This window comes from Lygodium microphyllum, chromosome 24 (assembly GCF_053477565.2).
Source record: "Lygodium microphyllum isolate KBCC chromosome 24, Lygodium_microphyllum_v1.1.10, whole genome shotgun sequence".
In the NCBI taxonomy this organism is placed as follows: domain Eukaryota; kingdom Viridiplantae; phylum Streptophyta; class Polypodiopsida; order Schizaeales; family Lygodiaceae; genus Lygodium; species Lygodium microphyllum.
The window spans coordinates 71,537,865-71,555,973 of record NC_141158.1 but is presented as its reverse complement, the minus strand read 5'-3'; the positions used below and the strand labels follow the sequence as shown (position 1 = coordinate 71,555,973).

At 45.2% G+C, this 18,109-nt stretch overlaps 1 protein-coding gene across 4 annotated transcripts in view; it reads left to right on the top strand.

The window, feature by feature from the left end:
- Positions 1-18,109, top strand: part of LOC148015230 (uncharacterized) — a 158,017-nt gene that overhangs the window by 37,751 nt on the left and 102,157 nt on the right. For all 4 annotated transcript variants that reach the window (XM_087665315.1, XM_087665311.1, XM_087665314.1 and 1 more), the window contains exons 2-3: positions 8,627-8,803; positions 8,961-9,105. In XM_087665315.1, the coding sequence (XP_087521441.1) occupies positions 8,627-8,803; positions 8,961-9,105 (322 nt within the window). The remainder of the gene's footprint in view (positions 1-8,626; positions 8,804-8,960; positions 9,106-18,109) is intronic.

The window sequence follows — 18,109 nt, the reverse complement described above, 5'->3', positions numbered from 1 at the left end:
ACATGACAGACATGTCAGAGCTCCTAATGTCCTCGTCTGACTCAGACTGAGGCTCACAGGCAGGAGATGACAAGGCATGACAAACATGATTGCTAACACCCCCTCTCAGATCCTGGATGTGGCTGAAGGCCGAAGAAGAAATAGATCCTAGGGTGGCGAGGAATGCCAATGTCGATGAAGTCCGTCGATGTAGACTGCTGCTGAAGGAGTTCCTCACGATCCTGGGAATCCCCCTCTAAAATACTAGGGGCCAGGGAATCCACAGCCGCATCACCAAGATCGTCCCCCTCTGAAAGGGATGGGGGGTACGAGGGAACCACCGGAGGAGAAGGTGGGGGGATGGGAAGGAACCTGTGGAATAGAAGGTGCACAAGCGGGAACGGGTGTAGCAATAGACTGCCGCGGAGGACCCTGCATCAAAGAAGGGGAATGGAGCCTGTAAAGCCCGCTCTCCTGTCAACCTGTAGATAAGACAGCTCCTGTAAAAGAATCCTCAATAACAACGGCATGCTTGGTGAAGATCACTCGTGTGCCAAGCCTCGTAAGGCCATAAACTGAGAGGAGGGAAAGGCCCAAATCCGGAACATGTAGGGCCTGTGAAAAGGAGCTCGAAGGTCGGTCGGTAAACAAAGGCAATGTGCCAACACCACTAATAGGCACCGATAAAATGTCACCAACAGTGACTGAACCCTTTGATGGACGGAGATCCTGTAACAAATCACCTCGGGGAGTCATATGACTCGAAGCACCACTGTCCACTAACCAAGGCTGCGCAGAAGACACTGCAGTACGGAAGAAGGATCCTCCTCCAAAGCATGGATATGAAGGAACACTGACTCATGGGTAACAGCTGGTGTAGAGGTAGAAGAAGGCTCCGATGTAGATCCACCCTTCGCTCCCGGACGAAGGTGAGGGTACTTTTTCCAGCATTTCTCCTCGGGATGTGTCCCTTTCCCACAGTGTGGGCACTTCAGTCTCTCTGAATCTGAGTCAGAGCGTGAAGAACTGTCCTTCTTCTGAGCCTTTGACTTCTTCTTCTTCTTCTGTCCTCCCGAACTTGCAACAAAGGCTCTAGTGGAGTCGGATCCACTAGCACTGACCTCTCTGAGTCGCTCGTCATGCTCCAAGACAAGCGGGAATAGCTCCTTCCATAGAAGCTGGGCACGGGTCCTCGAAGTAAGAAGGCTGGTGTAGAAGACATCAAACCGAGGCGATGGCAGCTGAGTCAAGAGAATCATAGCCATGTCTTCAGAAGCTATCGTCCGACCGAGGGATGCAAGCTCATCCCTCATATCCTGTAATCTGTTGATGTGGTCCTTCATGGAAGGACTATCATCAATAGCGAGCATCCACAACTTCTTTTCGAGAGATATCCGGTGGGCGAACGTCTTCTGTTGATAGAGAGACGTGAGCTTTCTCCACATCTGCTGCAGTCTTCAACCTGTGAACATGAACAAGGACAGAATCCTGCAAACTTAGAAAGAGGAAAGATCTGGCTCTAGAATTGAGCCGATCCCATAAGGCTGCACGATCCATAAAAGTCCCATCTGCGGGATCCACCTTAGGCCGGGGAATAGGAACAGAAACAAGCTCCCAAAGATCGAAGGAGTCCAAGATACACTCCACCTTGCAGGACCATAGAGAAAAGTTGGAGCCATCCAACCGGTTCTCTTTGGGCAGCTGAGGAAGTACGGGTACCTGTACAGGGGGTACCAAAGGCTGCATCTTCGGCCCACTGGAAGGGGCTCGCCGAGATACATGAATAGAAGGGGGACGGGAAAGAGGAATAGAGTCCGGACGACGGTCCTCGTGATAGAAATCACGCCTCCGTTCAGATGAGTGTCGAGACAAAAGCTCGTCATCTGAGTCATCAAAGCCCGTAAATTGATGAGAAGACATCTTCCAATCTGCAAAACACCAAACACCAAAGAAAACTTTGCCAATGCCGAATAATGACCAGCAGTATGGTCACCAAACACCAAAACGCAGGTGGGGGAGGCCTACAAATACCTGGAGCTGCAAAACGCAAGGTTGTTTGATGAATAGCACCAAGACAGAAGCCGCCAGCACCAAAACGCAGCTTGGGAGTAGGTCGCCAGCAAGAGAGGAGCCACCTGGAGATGGAACGACAGCTAGATTAGCAAAACGCAGACTGGAGGAATGTCGCCCAGCTGTAGGAGTGGCCGCCCTAACTGAAAACGCAAGCAGGAAGTGGTGGTTGATGACGTGGCAGCCTCTGGAGGGGGCGCCTGCAGTAAACGCAAAGTTGTGGGTGTTCTCCTGCATAAATCTCAGCTCCGTGTACTCTCCTTCGGCTCTGATACCATGTGAGAGTGTGCTGCGGAAGAAGGAATACGAACACGGAGGGAGAGAGAGAGAGAGAAAGCAGAAAATAGGGAAGAGAAATCTGCACTGGCTGAAATGAATGCTGAATACAAACGGGAAGGCGGAAGGAGACTGATCAATCCCTGCACGCAGCCCAGAGCGTCAGTGAGGGCACTAGATCAGGCTGATGATGATGGCAGCACCACCACGGGGGAAAAGGAGTGTCGGAATCTGCAAGAAGACAAGTGATCAAGTGGGGAGGGGGGTTGCCTATAAATAGGCAAAAGAACAAACCCTAACCCTAACCCTAAAATGGACGCAAACCCTAAAAATGCCCTAAAATGGGCGCCCCACATCAATGACCAAAAAAGTGGCCGGGCAGCCAGTGGCTGCCCACTAAAAGAGGCCAAAAAGAAATACACATCCTAAGACAGCCAGCCAAGAGTGACTAGCCTCCCCCATCATAACACATGACAGACATGTCAGAGCTCCTAATGTCCTCGTCTAACTCAGACTGAGGCTCACAGGCAGGAGATGACAAGGCATGACAAACATGACTGCTAACAGGACAGTGGTTTGACCAATAAGTGTTAGTGGTGACACTAGGGACTAGCATTAATTCATTAATTAATGCTAGTTCAAGGGTCAATGGAGGTTGGGACCACTTCACGTTGTAAATGGCCTAGCCAATTAAATTATGGATGGGCACATTTAATTTTGGGCAAGGTCAGAAGGGTTGAATTCAATTTTCAGAATTATTTAATTTTGAAAATTAATTAAATGGTTAGATAATGTTGAAAAATGGGTTTAGAAGGCTGTCACTAGGCAAAAATGCCTATGCAAGATTGAAAAACGTCTTTGGAGATTGGAGAGAGACATTCAATGCATTCAATTTGCAAGAGAGAGGAAGGAGATGCTGCTGGTTTGATCTACATGTCAAAAGATGACATACCAGCGAGACAGTAGGGTTGGCGGGGAGGAACACGGAGTGAACTCGGCAAACATGGAGAAGAGAAGAGAAGAGAGAAGAAAATCTGATGAATGGAATGATGAAGTTCTGAATCATGGAGTGAATGCGATACAAGGGAACAAGGGTGCCGTAGCACAAGGAAGATGATGAAGACAGCCATGAACCACAAACTGCAATGTCCTCCTGAAGGGGTATGAGGGTAGTGTAGAGGCCGGAGAGAAGAGGTGACAGACTGAATGAATCAGCCGTGAGGAATGAATGAAAGAGTGGCCTATAAATAGGCATAGTCAGTCTAGGATGGTGCCCCTTTTTGGGACTGCAAACCCTAAACGCAATCCGTAAAAGCAAAATGCAGAAACACAAAAACGCAAAGTGCGGGTGAAGGGTGAAAGTTTTCTCAACACCCTCTCTCAGGACCAAAAAGGGGAACAAGAGAAGAGAGGTGGAGATGCAATGCTACATGCTGAAGAATGCTCATGCAGCAGGTGCCACTTGGACAGTGTCCCTCGTGGAGAAATTGTTCACTTGCCCAAGCGTCCCAGTACAAAGATGATGAAAGCATGCAATGCATAGGAGGAATGTCAGACTTTGTGTGGTGCCGAGAACCATAAGGATATGCCCATACTCGATCTTGGGAGGTGGCCCTATGCTAACCAAGTGACCAAGGCAAGAAGAGAAGAGGAGAAAGAAGATGTAGAGGATCCTTAAGATCCAAGATTTCCACCGGAAAGAGGACCTGCAGTAAAGACCAGTAGACAGAGTGAGCTGGAGAATCCGAAACACAACCTCGGGAGAGAAGCCACTAGCTCCGTGCATCCATGCTGGAAGGAATGCGAAGGCCTCGTCACCAAGTTGTGGCTGAATCTTCGAGGTCCCGATCTAGGTGGTACCTGAAGATTCTGGGTATCAGTAGAAGGGATGACTGGTCGAAGACAGCCACCCCAAGAAAGTAGAGGATGGGTGAAGAACTTCATGTGGAGTAGGTTCCCTCTCTGAGGTGGGAGGTGGAGGGGCCCCTGCTGAAGTCAAAGAAGAAGTAGATATCCCCTCTGAGGGCAAAGAAATAACATCCCCCTCTGAATCCCCCTCTGAAGTAGATAGGAAATCCAAAAACTCATGGATCACGGACTCCGAAATGTTTGATGATGAAGGAAGTGCCACCGGTCATGTCGAAGAAGGTATCTGGGGTGCTGAAGAGCTCCCAAAGGTAGCCTCTCAAACCTGAGTAGTCGAGGATGGGGAAGGGTGGGGCTCAGAATGAGCAAGAGGTGGGCAATAGTTGCTGTCTCTTAGTGGAGCAGACTGGGTAGCTGAAGAAGAGGAAGGAGTCGAGTAGCCACTGTCTCTCGAAGAAGCGGACTGACGAGGAGACGGTATCAAACAATCACTATCTCTCGATGGAGTGGACTGCAGAACCGCGGGCCATGGTAGCCACTGTACCCAAAAATAAGTGGGAGAAGACTGCCGCTGGCATTGTGACGATCTCCAGGAGGTTGTAGCACCAATCGATCCTCCATGTGCTTGAAAGGACTTAGTGCGTATTGGATGCGTCTTATTGCCTTGAGCATAGTACTCTGATAGCCGATGCTAAACAATCTCTGTGGCCTAGAAAGGAGAGGCGGCACAAGGAGTGCTTGGTGGAAGACGCATATACTCCAGGGGGTGGGGAGCAAGAGTCGAAGTCGGCAAGCATTGGTGGTGTGTCCGGTGATGCCATAGTAGGAGCACCTAGCAGTTTGGTCATCTGTTGGTAAAGAAGCCATGGATACTAGTGTGCCTTGCTGAAGAAGGAAGAGGTCAGCCACCATGAACCATGAACCGCAATGTCCGCCTCAAGGGGTGTGAGGGCAGTGTGAAGGGCTGGAAGTGAGTTGCCAGTGGAAGGAGGATGTGACCAGTAGTAAGAGGTTGCAACCAATCGAAAAACGCAGGTGAGGAGAGAGAGAGACTAAAAACGCAGGCAGGACAGCTTGCAGGAGAGAGAAAGACTAAAAACGTAGGAAAAAAACAGTAGCAGCAGTCAATATGCTGAAATCAGCTCCGAACAGTGTGTGATAGGCTGGAAACAGGCGCCAGACTGTTGTAGACAGCAATGGCCAGCTTGGACCGCGATGTCCTCCGTGTTCGGGTATAGGCAGCAAGCTGAAATACCCGAAATTTTCAAAAACGAGATTGTTTTTTGAATGGAGAGTGATCAGCAACAGTCGTTCCAAACAGTTGCAAACTGCGGGTGGAAGCTTGGAAATAGGTGCCATACTGTAGATAACAGCAAGGGACAACTGAGATTGCGATATCCTCCGTGAAAGGGGTGTGGGCAGCAAGCTGAAAACACCTAAAACTTACAAATACGAGATTTTGATGCAGTGGAAGAAGAAGAGAAGTAGATGCCGAACCCGCCGCCGGTCTTTGCCTTCACTGGAGTGGAGGATCTTTGCCGTTGTTTAAGCAGATCTAGCTCTGATACCATGTCAAAAGATGACGTACCAGTGAGATAGTAGGGTTAGTGGGAAGGGACACGGAGTGAACTCGGCAAACATGGAGAAGAGAAGAGAAGAGAGAAGAAACTCTGATGAATGGAATGATGAAGTTCTGAATTATGGAGTGAATGTGATACAAGAGAACAAGGGTGCCGTAGCACAAGGAAGATGATGAAGACAGCCACGAACCATGAACCGCAATGTCCTCCTGAAGGGGTGTGAGGGTAGTGAAGAGGCAGGAGAGAAGAGGTGACGGATTGAATGAATCGGCCGTGAGGAATGAATGAAAGAGTGGCCTATAAATAGGCATAGTCAGTCTAGGATGGTGCCCCTTTTTGCGGCTGCAAACCCTAAATTTTTGTAGAAATTAGGGTTTGACAACCACCTCAAGACCTATGCCAATTGGTGAAGGCATTGTACATTGAATTCAATACCTAAAATTTGTATAATTGTTAGGGAATTTAGATGCCAGCCCATTCATTGTAATTTGGGGCAGCATTTGGCTAGTTGGAAGTTGCGTTTATGCAAGACTTGGGTAAAAACTCAAGGGGCAATTGGCCCAAATTGATTGTTACTGATTGTTCTATAGCAAAAGGGGCTTTTGGAACAGCAAAGGGGATTTTGAATCTTAGCTCATACTCATTCCATTAGCAATCAAGTTAAAGAAATACCGAACGGGCCCCCAGTTTTGGGGCCAACAGGGTGTCCAATGTCCGAGATTATAAAGGTAATTTATGCACTTTAAGTTATGTTCATTTGCTGATTGCTGTAATTTAGTGCTTAATTAGGGAATTACCACTTATAAGAAGGAAGACTGCTTTCAAGGGACCACTTGGGGTTGCAAATGGCCTTGCAAATTTATTTGTGAATGGTCGTTTTTAAATTTGGGTAGGGTCAGAAGGACGGAAATTAATTTCTAGAATTAAATTTATCGGCCAAAAATTGCTGGAAAATGGGATTAGAAGGCTACCACTTGGCAAAAATGCCCATGCAATTGGGGAGAAGAATGTTTGGGGGCTGAGAGAGTCTCATTCAGTGGGTGCTGGCTGAGAGAGAGAGGAAGCTACTGTTGATTAGTTTTGGAAGCTATAGGACATTGGCAGTAGCTACAGGAGACTGGCGGCTGCATTCAATATCCTCTAGGAAGTAGGGACAGCATTTATTGCAGGTCGGAGCAGGGAGCAAGCAGATTGGATGGGTTTTCACTGAGAAAACTCTGATTTCTCTCTCTTCTCAGAAATCTCTCACCTTCTCCAGTCCATTCTTTGAGTATTTCAACAATTCACAGTCAATTGAAGGTGTTCTTAGTTAGATTTGGTGGACAACAGTGAGATTTTTGCTATAAGCCCTAATTGTCTGCAAAAAATTAGGGTTTAGCAGCCATCTTGGGACCAATGCTAGCAAATGAAGGCATCAAACATTGAAATTGGCAGTAGAATTCAAGGAATTGTTAGAGATTTCAGATGCCAGTCCATCTGATTTGATTCGGGGTAGCAATTGGCTAGTTTGTAATCCCATTTATACAAATCGTGGGTGAAGATCAAGGGGAAATTTGCTTGATTTGCTTGCTGATCGGTTGTTATAGCAAGGGGATTTTGGATCAGTTGAGGAGATGAAGATATCTTAATTTGTACTCCATCCAATAGCAATACAAGTTAAAGAAATACCGCAAGGGGCACCAGTTTTCGGGCCAACAAGGTGTCAATGTCCAAGATTATTATGGTAAAGTGTGCATTTCAGTTTATGTTGTTGTAATTAAGTGTTTGATCAAGGTTTACCACCCTCTCCGAGAAGGAAGGCTGGTTTCACCGTGGGAGCTATGGGGGTTGCATTGGAGTCACCGAAGGTGGATGATGGACCGGCTACTGTCTCATGGATAAAGTTTTCTCCTTTTGGCCACAGTGTAAGATCTTGTGATACTGAATTTTTGACACTCTGCTGATCCTGTGGTAACTCTTGTGAGAAGGGAATGAGTGATGAGGAAAGGGCAGCCATTGCTTGGAAGAGTGCTGCTAGGATAGGGGGGTAGAGGCCATGGGTTCAACCAAGCAAGTGGTAATCTACTCTCTGCATGTAGGCTTGACACCCTACTTGTAGCAGATAACTCTGGGAAGGTGAGATGGCACCATGATTGGTGAGAAAGCAGGCCCTCAGCTTGAGCAACACCCCTGCTTCTGACAGGCAACCCCCTTGCTTCTATCCAAACGTTGCTTGGTTTCTTATATCATTGGCATACATGATTCTAAAAATCTCTCACACTATTTTCATGTTTTGCAGTGTCTTGGCATAGTAATAGTGGCTTTCTTGTTTTGTTTGTGATTCACGGGACCTTTAACATACATGATCCTCTATTCCCAGATCTGAAGTCCTTTCTAGATGTATCTAGGATTTCCCAAGCTCCTAAATGTTTAATGAGGGACCCTTAAAGAATTGGGGAGAATAGGTCGATCATGTCAAATACTTGATCATGTCCTTAACTATGTGTATGGCATGGGGTCAGAGTTTTAAATAGATAATTTGGAGGAGCATATGAGATGGCTATAGCTCTAGTTGGGATGGAGAAGCCTCCCCTGTTATTGAGGCTCGAGAGGAGGGAGGCGAAGAGGTATACCCCTTCTATGCATATTACTAAATGTGTGGTTTGCTGTGCTTTTGTACATTATAAGGCCAGGTAATTTGTGTGTGCATGACTAAATGGTCAGTCCAACGGATTCTCTTTGTAGGTGGTTATACTCTTTTTTTAATCCCAGAGAAAGGTTACTGTTCCCTAATTTTTCTTTTGGTTTTAGTGTCAGCTAAGTTCTCTTTTTTACATGTCCAATTTTGGATCTACTGTTTCTTTGGATCCATTCAGGATTTGTTAAATAGCGTGAGTTTAGAGGATGGTGCTGTTGAACATCTCCGTCTTCCTGGGGAAAATCAACAAGAAGACGATAGAGCTCAAGAAATAATACCAGAGCCATTTTTTGTTGTAAAATCAAGTGACCAAGATGGGAGAAAGGTCTTTATCAACATGTGTGGATGTTGCAAGGTATAATCAATAACCCTTGACTCATTGATTTGACTTTGATTGTTGAAGTTTCATTTAATAGCATGAGCTGAATTTAGCCCTTTGCTTCATAAAGGATAAACTTTAATTGAATTAAAATTGATACTATACAAAGTTGAACTTTAAAGTATGCATGTAGGTAGCAGCGCCTGGAGAATGGCAGAATGGTGTTCCTTCTGAATTGGAGAATTCGTTTTCTTTAGCGAACTTTGAAGTGGATCAGGGCTCTCAAAATTTGCGATTTTCTCTTAGCTGCTCTGATCCTGTGTCCTCTGTGGATAATAGTATGATGGTTTTGATCAATTGTGGCCTTTTTCCCCCTTTCAAAATATGCATGTTTTATCATGAATGGCTTTTTCTTGACACAAACGTTTTGATATCGTCTTGTTAAAGTACATTCAAGTGCTCTTTTCAGAAGCAAAATAAAGAGACAAACATGTATTTGTGAACAATGAGGAAATATGATGTCTTCAAAGTTTGGAATTCTTGTGATGAAACTTCAGTTTTTTGTTTGCTTTATCAACATTCAAGAAAGTCATCCAAGTAGTAAGCTATGCAATTCTTAAACCCACCCCCCACCCCCAGCCCCACCACCAACCCCAGCTTGGCAAGTGCAACTTGCAGTTACTTGAGTCTGTCAACTTTGCACACTATTCTTTCCGAGAAATAGCTCCAAATGGTCCAGGCTACAGAGAAGTTGGAAGAGACTATGTTGTATGGACATGTTGTAGGTCACTCACTTTGCTAAGTGCAGTTCTTTGGTCAGCTTCACTCTACCCTTCGCATTGGCACTTTTGCACATCTGAGGGCATACTAATGGGACAAGGTATCTTTATATTAACATTCTGAGAGAGAGAGAGAGAGGTGGACCATGACAAAGGCATAGGCTCAAAGGGTAGCAAACATGCTTCCTTGTGTTCATTCCATTCCATCAACACAGTCTCAAGAGTCAACTTTATGTACTACACACATACAAAACCAAGTGACCTAGTACTAACCATGGTTAAGTCAGTGTGACTTAACCTCCTTATTCAACTAGGATAAACAACTGACCAAAGACCAAGAGCTTGAATCTCAACACTCCCCCTCAAGCTCAAGTGGGTTACTTCACTCCAAGTAGTTCTCTGAAATGCACAAACTTATCTTTACCCAATGACTTGGTAAAGATATCTGCAACTTGGTCTTCTGTCCTCACATGGACCAAATCAATGTCACCTGCAATCACTTTTTCTTTGAGAAAGTGATAGTGTATCTCAATGTGCTTAGTCCTAGCATGATAGACAAGATTATTGGCTAGGAGCACACTACTCATGTTGTCACAATAGAGTGTGATAGGCCTGACTTCCTGCATGCCCAAATCATCAAGAAGCTTCATGAGCCATGCTATCTCACATGCAGCTAATGTAACACCTCTATACTTTGCCTTAGTACTAGAAAGTGCAACTGTAGGTTGCTTCTTACTGCTCCAGCTGACTATACTACTACCAAGGGAAAATGCATACCTACTAGTAGATCTTCTATCATAGGTACTTCCTGCCCAGTTAGCATCTGTATATCCTGTAAGCTCCAAAGGCTTACCATGCTCATAAAATATACCATAATTTGATGTAGCCTTCACATATCTCAAGATCCTCCTCACTGCATCCAAGTGCAGCTTCATAGGCTTCTGCATGAACTGGCTAATCAGTCCAACTGAATAGCTAAGATCCGGTCTAGTAATGGTAAGATAAATTAGGCTACCCACCATTTGTCTATACATAGTGATATTCTCAATCTCATGTTCAACATCTGCAAGTAGCTTAACATTTTGCTCCAATGGAGTGCTCAAAGCCTTGCAATCCAACATACCATACTTGGTTAACATGTCTTGTGCATATTGCTTCTACAACAACCAAGTACCGTGAGGTGTAGAGATAACCTCAATCCCAAGGAAATATTTCAGTTTACCCAAATCTTTGACCTGAAATTTAGCATGTAACATTTCCTTGATCTCTCCAATTCCTATGACATCATCACCTGTAATGATCAAGTCATCCACATAGATGACTAATATCACATAACCAGCCCTTGTCTTCTTTGTGAATAGACTATGATCAGCCTTGCCCATAGTGAAACCAAGTTTCTGTAGACATGCACTTATCTTAGCATTCCAAGCTCTAGGTGCTTGCTTCAGCCCATATAATGCTTTCTTCAATCTACACACACGTGTAGGAAAATTTGGATGTACATAGCCCTCAGGCTGATCCATGTATACTTCCTCAACCAACTCACCATTGAGAAAAGCATTTTTCACATCCATTTGATACATACTCCATCCTTTAGATGCTGCCAAAGCAATCACTGTCCTCAGGGTTGCTATTTTAGCAATAGGGATGAATGTTTCCTCATAATCAAGACCATATTGTTGTGCATACCCTTTTGCCACAAGTCTTGCCTTGTATCTTTCCAATGTGCCATCTGATTTGCACTTCACTTTGTATACCCATTTGCAACCAATAGACATTTTGCCTTCAGAAAAATCAACCAAATCCCAAGTGTCATTTTCAGCCAATGCTAAATATTCCTCATCCATTGCCTTGCACCAATGATCATCCAAGATAGCTTCAGAAAACTTTGTGGGTTCCTTGAAGCTAGTGACATTTTCCATATATGCATAGTGCCTCACTCTATAACCACTGTATGTAAGCCTATCCAGAGGCTTCTTGACTCTTTCTGATCTCCTCAACTGAGATGCAGTATGAGACTCTTCTCTCTCATGAGGTGGTACGTATCTATGTCTCACACCAGGAGTCACAATTGATGGAATACCAAACTCACTATCCAAGTTGTCAGTGCCAGGTGAATCATAACCACAAGTGAGTGGACCTGTAACATCATGAAGTTTGCCTTTGCCTTTATCCACATTTCTCTTAGAAGGCCCAAAAATTTATGCACTTTCATTTGTACCTGCATGTACATGAGTCTCCTGACACACATCATCATCATTCAGCAAAGTGATCTTCTTCTCATGCCATGATTTCAGTTCATCAAATACCACATCTCTTGAGACCAATGTCTCATGAGTAGAAGGATTATAGCATTTGTACGCTTTCCTATCTTGTGCATATCCGATAAAGATGGCCTTTTTTGCCTTTAGATCAAGCTTCTTCCTCTTTTCATCTGAAACATGTACATATGCTAAGCATCTAAACACCTTAAGATGGCTAATGTCCGGCTTTATTCCATAAAGCCTCTCATGAGGAGTCACCTCATGTATACCTGCTGTTGGTGTACGATTCATGACATACACTGTAGTCATTACAGCCTCTGTCCAATATGCATTTGGTAGACTTTTCTCATTCAACATGGCTCTAGCCGATTCCATGATCACCGTGTTTTTCCTTTCTGCCACACCATTTTGTTGTGGTGTGTACCTGCATGTCGATTGCCTTTAATCCCATGAGCTGCCAAGAAGTGATCAAAGTCTTTAGAAACATATTATCCACCACTATCAGATCTCAAGCATGAAATGTAGCAAGCCAATTCTTTCTCCACATGTCTCTTGAAATCCTGAAAAGCATCCATGACATCACTCTTGTGCTTCAGCACATACAACCATGTGTACCCACTATAGTCGTCTATAAATGACACATAGTAACGTGATCCCCCAAGAGATGCATTCTGTGAGGGTCCCCATACATCAGAATGTACAAGCTGTAATGGTCTAGTAGTAGTGCTTACATGCCTCATAAATGGAAGCCTTGATTGCTTCCCAAATTGACATGATTATCATACATGTCCCAATTCCACATGCTTGAACTTAGGGAGTCCAAGTACAACTTGCTTATGCTGCATATTCTTCAGCTTTTGAATATTTACATGACCGATCCTTTTATGCCATATCTCAATGTCCCTAATTGCAGCATTGTCATGTGAGTATATAGCAGCATTCAATGCTGGAATTTTCGTATCCAATGTAAACATCCTGTCATTTCTTTTGCCTTTAGCAATGAGTTTGCATCCTTGACCATACTCTTCAATGTAGCATCCATCTCTATTGAATCTAACTTGTAAATTCTATTCAGCCATTTGTCCCACAGAAAGCAAGTTTTTGGTTATGGAGGGTATATGTAACATATCATAGAGACTCTTTTTCTTGTCACCATGCATCATCAAGGGAACAGTACCTGTATGCATAATGTCATGTTGCGTATCATCCCCTGTGCAAACATATCCATGAGCACCTTCTACCAATGTGTCAAACCACTCTCCATGAGGAGTCATGTGGTTAGATGCCCCTGAGTCTATATACCATACATCATCTGCTTTGCCTTGTGCAGGCAACCCTTTCTTCACATGTTGCATAGCAAACAACTTGTAATCCTCCTGCATACTACTAGAAGAAGCATAATTACCATGTTGCTTCCCTCTTGCTCTCTGATCATTTTGCTTCATGTAGCAATCCTTAGCTACATGCTCGTATTTGCCACAATAATGGCAATCCTTATTTGCATTTGATTGCTGTCCATGACTCATTTGAGGCTGCTGCCAAGTGCCTCTTCCTCTAGGTGAATAACCCCCTTTTCCACGAGCATTTGAGGCACCTCTATTTGCTTGAAGTTGCCTATTTTTCCATCCAGTAGCTTGCTGTCCATGGGCTGCATATGCATTTCCAGCACCTCTTCCTCTAAAGTTTGATCTTTCTCTTCCATCTCTATCCCTTTGATTGGAGTAGAAGACACTGTCCTTGCTATTTTTAGACCCACTGGAACTTGTATTGAGTCCAAGTTTCATTTCTTCATGCAATAGAAGTGCCACAAGTGGCACCGTCACGCAGCAGGCACTGGGCGGAGCACAGCATCATGGAGCCCTTCTGACGGACCTTCTGGCGCCGCCTATGGGATAGCTGGAGGCCGAGGAGGGTGTCGTATTTTTTATGGTTGGTGGCACATGGAGGATTGGCGGTGGGAAGCTGGCTTGCCCAGATGCAGAAGGAGGGAGGTTGTAAGCGCTGCACACAGTAGTTTCTAGAAACTCCAAAGCACTGCCTTTGGTCTTGTGAGGAGGCGCAACTAGTGTGGAGAGGAGCATGCCGTATCCTTCGACATATAGCCCCCAGCCTCGGGTATATTTCATGGGGAGCTTTCTGTTGGCAGGTAGTTAGCCAGGGCCGCCACCTTCTATATGAGGCCGGGATGCATGACACGATTTTCATGATCGAGGCAGGGTCATGCGCAGTGGTTGGTCTGGAAGCTCTATCCATCCGACAGGTGCTGGAGCCCACAGCAGACCGATCAGAGATATGGGAGATCATAGGGAGTCTTAATGGATGGCATATTTGGAAGGCACGATGCCAGGTGGCCTTCGGCGGTGAGAGACTCTCAGCACCTGCGACCTTAGCAGAGCTATGGACATCCATCATTCACTCCCTCCCCGGCCAATGGGATCAGGTGTAGGGCGAGTCCAGGGCTCGTCAGGAGCTCCGTGGTCACTTCATGCGTACCTGGGGTGGCCAGGGCCTATTTTTCGTGATGCAGGCAGGCAGTCCCGCTTGGCGATATATCCCTTCCCCATGGCTTCTTGCCCCCATCCCCCCTAGACCGCCTTGAGAGGCTTGTATACATGATGTAGTGGTGACTTTGCATCAGCTTCAGTTTACTCTGTTGAGCATGAGCACTTTGTTGTAATCAGCTTTTTTGAGTAATATATTCAGCCACATTCTACTGGAAAAAAAATAGAAGTGCCACAAGTTCATCAAAGTCAGGCTGCTCCTGACGCACTAAAATGGAAGTATCAAACTGCTTATACTCGTGTCCAAGTCCATGGAGGGTAGTCACCATATCATCATCGTCAACTTCAGCTCTAATTGAGCCTAGTTGTTCTGCAAGAGATCTTATCTCACTAACGTAGTCTTCAATAGACCTTCCATTCATGGATATGTGATTGAATTTTTGCTTCAGTTGTGTCTTTCTTGCATGAGTGACATGCCTATAATTCTTCATCAATAAGTCCCAAGCAGCTTTTGGGGAAGTACAATTTGCAATTTGCATAGCCTTTGTGTCTGACACACATAGTGACAACCAATGCAAGACCTTGCTGGCCTTTTCCAACCATGTTCTGTGTGCCTTTAATTGATCCTGTGTTGGAATTCTATCCTCCGGTAGCTTGGGCTCATCTTTAAGACCTGTAACTAGGTCCCAATAGCCTCTTCCAATTAAAAAATTAGACATCCTGAATTTCCATAGAACGAAATTGTTATAGTCCAGCTTCTCACCAACTATCTGAGTGATAGTATCCTTCTCTCTTGTGCTTGCCATTTTCAAGGTCTTCAGCTTTGCAAAACCAGTCAATTTTTCAAAATGCCAGCAGGCAATATACTTCTTTTGTGGGATTCTGGTACAATACCCTGCAATCGATGGGGAGATTTTAGATCTATCAGAAACTGTAAAAGCAGCCCATGCTAACGGTGCAAGAGTAGTGGTCTCTACTGATCTGCTGCTGAACCATGGTAAACTGCATACATATCAGCCATATTTGCTGAGATCAGATGTGCCTTGTCCCCTCTTACAGTCAATCCAATTGAGCTCACAGCTGGGGACTATTCTACTGCTGCATCTCCACGTCACTCAGGCAGCTCATCAGGTGCCACATTGCTTCCAAGCTCCATGGCATTTGCATCTACCTCATGTGATGCAGCTCAGGGCCTCTCTACAGATGCCCTCAAACCAAGGGAGTTGCTGGTGGAATAGCCTTATTTAACTACACCTGCTCGCGTGGGCGGCCAGTTTCCATTGGATTGTATAGCAACCCCAGCAGGTCCTGATGCACCATAGCCATAGCTTCTTCTCCTGTGTAGTTCTAGCCCTGACTAGCACCTTTTCTGTGGTAAGCATCCATGGCCATAGTTTTCTAGGCCTGCTCCAAACGGTCTCATACAATTTTGCATAGCCACATGTTGCGTGTGTTTTGTGTGTTCAATGCTCATACCTGCATCTCCACAGTTATTTCCTTCTCATGGGCAACTCCTTGGGCTGTTCTGCGTCTGGAGAGCGCCTTGTCTCTGTCGCCTGTGATGGTGATTTGGTTGAAGTGCGGGTGCTCTTGGGATTCAATCTGCTGCTTGCCAAGTACTCTACATTCGGTGCACTCAACTCGCCACTACACTATGCAAGGGCACCTTATCGTTGGGGCAGCTCTGCTTCAGTGCTCCTTATCGCCTTAGCTGCAGCAGCATATTTCGTCTTCTCCCAAGCGTATAGAGGAGACAAACAGGCGTTAATGGAAGACCTCAGAGTTCTTTCTGAGAGGCTTGGCAAGGGGAGTATCCCTTTATATATCGGTCTCCATGCCCTTCTCATATCTCTTTGCTTGCCTTATGCCGTGGTGATGGAGGCCGGGGCCGCGTACCTTTTTGGCTTCTTCCATGGTGTTCTGAGTGTCTTTGCAGCCAAGATCTTGAGCTCTTCTTTGTCTTTCTGGATCGGCAGGATTGTATTTCAAAGCTCTGATACCATATTAACATTCTGAGAGAGAGAGGTGGACCATGACAAAGGCACAGGCTCAAAGGGTAGCAGACATGCTCCCTTGTGTTCATTCCATTCCATCAACACAGTCTCAAGAGTCAACTTTATGTACTACACATATACAAAACCAAGCGACCTAGTACTAACCATGGTTAAGTCAGTGTGACTTAACCTCCTTATTCAACTAGGATAAACAACTGACCAAAGACTAAGAGCTTGAATCTCAACACTTTATGGTTCAGCTCGCCTTTGCGGAGGCAGCACAAGATTTTGTTGATGGCTTATCTATGGTCTCATGAAAGATGTCACTTACATGGTCCCATGGTATAATGGTTTCATAGTCTCTTGCTTTGGGTTGTACCATAAGTTTTCTCAACACCCTATTACTCTCCTCTTTCTAGGCCTCGCGGTCATAGATCATTTGTTTTAGGGCAACTTGGTTGATGTCTTTGATGCCAAATGTTGGGACATCAAGCTATAAAATGCATGCGGTTTGGGTGTAATCTTGCACTCCCCTGCTCCCTAGTACCTCTAGATTGCTCTTGCTTGCTGCCAATGGCCTCCTACAGCTCCCAAAACTCATCAGCTATAGCTTTTTCTGAAACCAGCCTTTCTTCTTAGAAAGGGTGGTAATTCCCTTATTAAGCACTTAATTGAGGGGTTTGGGGTTTTGAAGCCCTATGAATCCAGCCATGCAGTGGGTTTGGGACCATAGAGCCCGATTGCTCCAAAGAGCTCGCCTTCGTGCAAGATGATAAGCGATTGGATACCCTAGATCTAAGCTGAGCTGCTCTGACACCATTGTTGGGTAGATTAGATGCAAGACTTGGGCGTAGCAAATCAGAGAAGCATTCTTTTACTTTCTTTTCTCTCTCTCTCTCTCTCTCTCTCTCTTCTCCCCAAAATAGCTGGTATGATGATGATTATAGAGTCACACGAGGGAGTGGAGCTGGGCACTCAGACACATCACCAAGCAAAGGTGTTCTTCAAACGCCTTGTGCAGAAGAAGAAACGAGACTACTTAGCGAAAGCAGAGGCAGAAGCAGAGATATATCAGCTATTTTTGGGGCGGGATAGCAAAAGCGCATGGAAGATGTTCCATGAAAGACAGCCCCCTATACAGATTACATCACCAGATGCGTGGCTTGACTATGGGAGATAGCTGTATAACCTGCCAGGACAGCCACCTATGCAGCCCCCACAAGCTTGTAGGCCAACACAGTGGTCATTCTTCACATGGAAAATGGTTAGGGATGCAATTTATAGATTACAAAATGGGAGGGCATAGGATGAAGATGGACTAGTAGTAAAACATTTCTCACATGCTTGTGACATATTAGCACCCATATTAGCACATATGCTCAATAGAGCAGTATGTGAAGGTTTCCCTATGAGTTGGTCAGACAATACTATAATCCCGCTATTTAAAAATGGTGATCCCCTGATTCCTAGCAACTACAGGACTATCATGATTTGTCATACTTTGGCCAAGATATATGGATCTATATTGGAGCATGAACTCAGTGAGTGGGCTGAAATGCAAGGCAAGAGAGCACAAGGACAGGCAGGTTTCAAACAAGGATATACCACGCTGGACCATATTCTCACACTTAGAGCCATTATTGAGGAGGGTCGAACTTGAGACAAGAGGATTTATTGTTGCTTTATAGACTTTCGCAAAGCTTTTGATACAGTGCCTCGTACACGCATCATGCAGAGATTGCAGGACATTGGAGTACCAGAGGGTATACGATGGGGTGTCTATGCATTGTATGAGGCAGTGAGA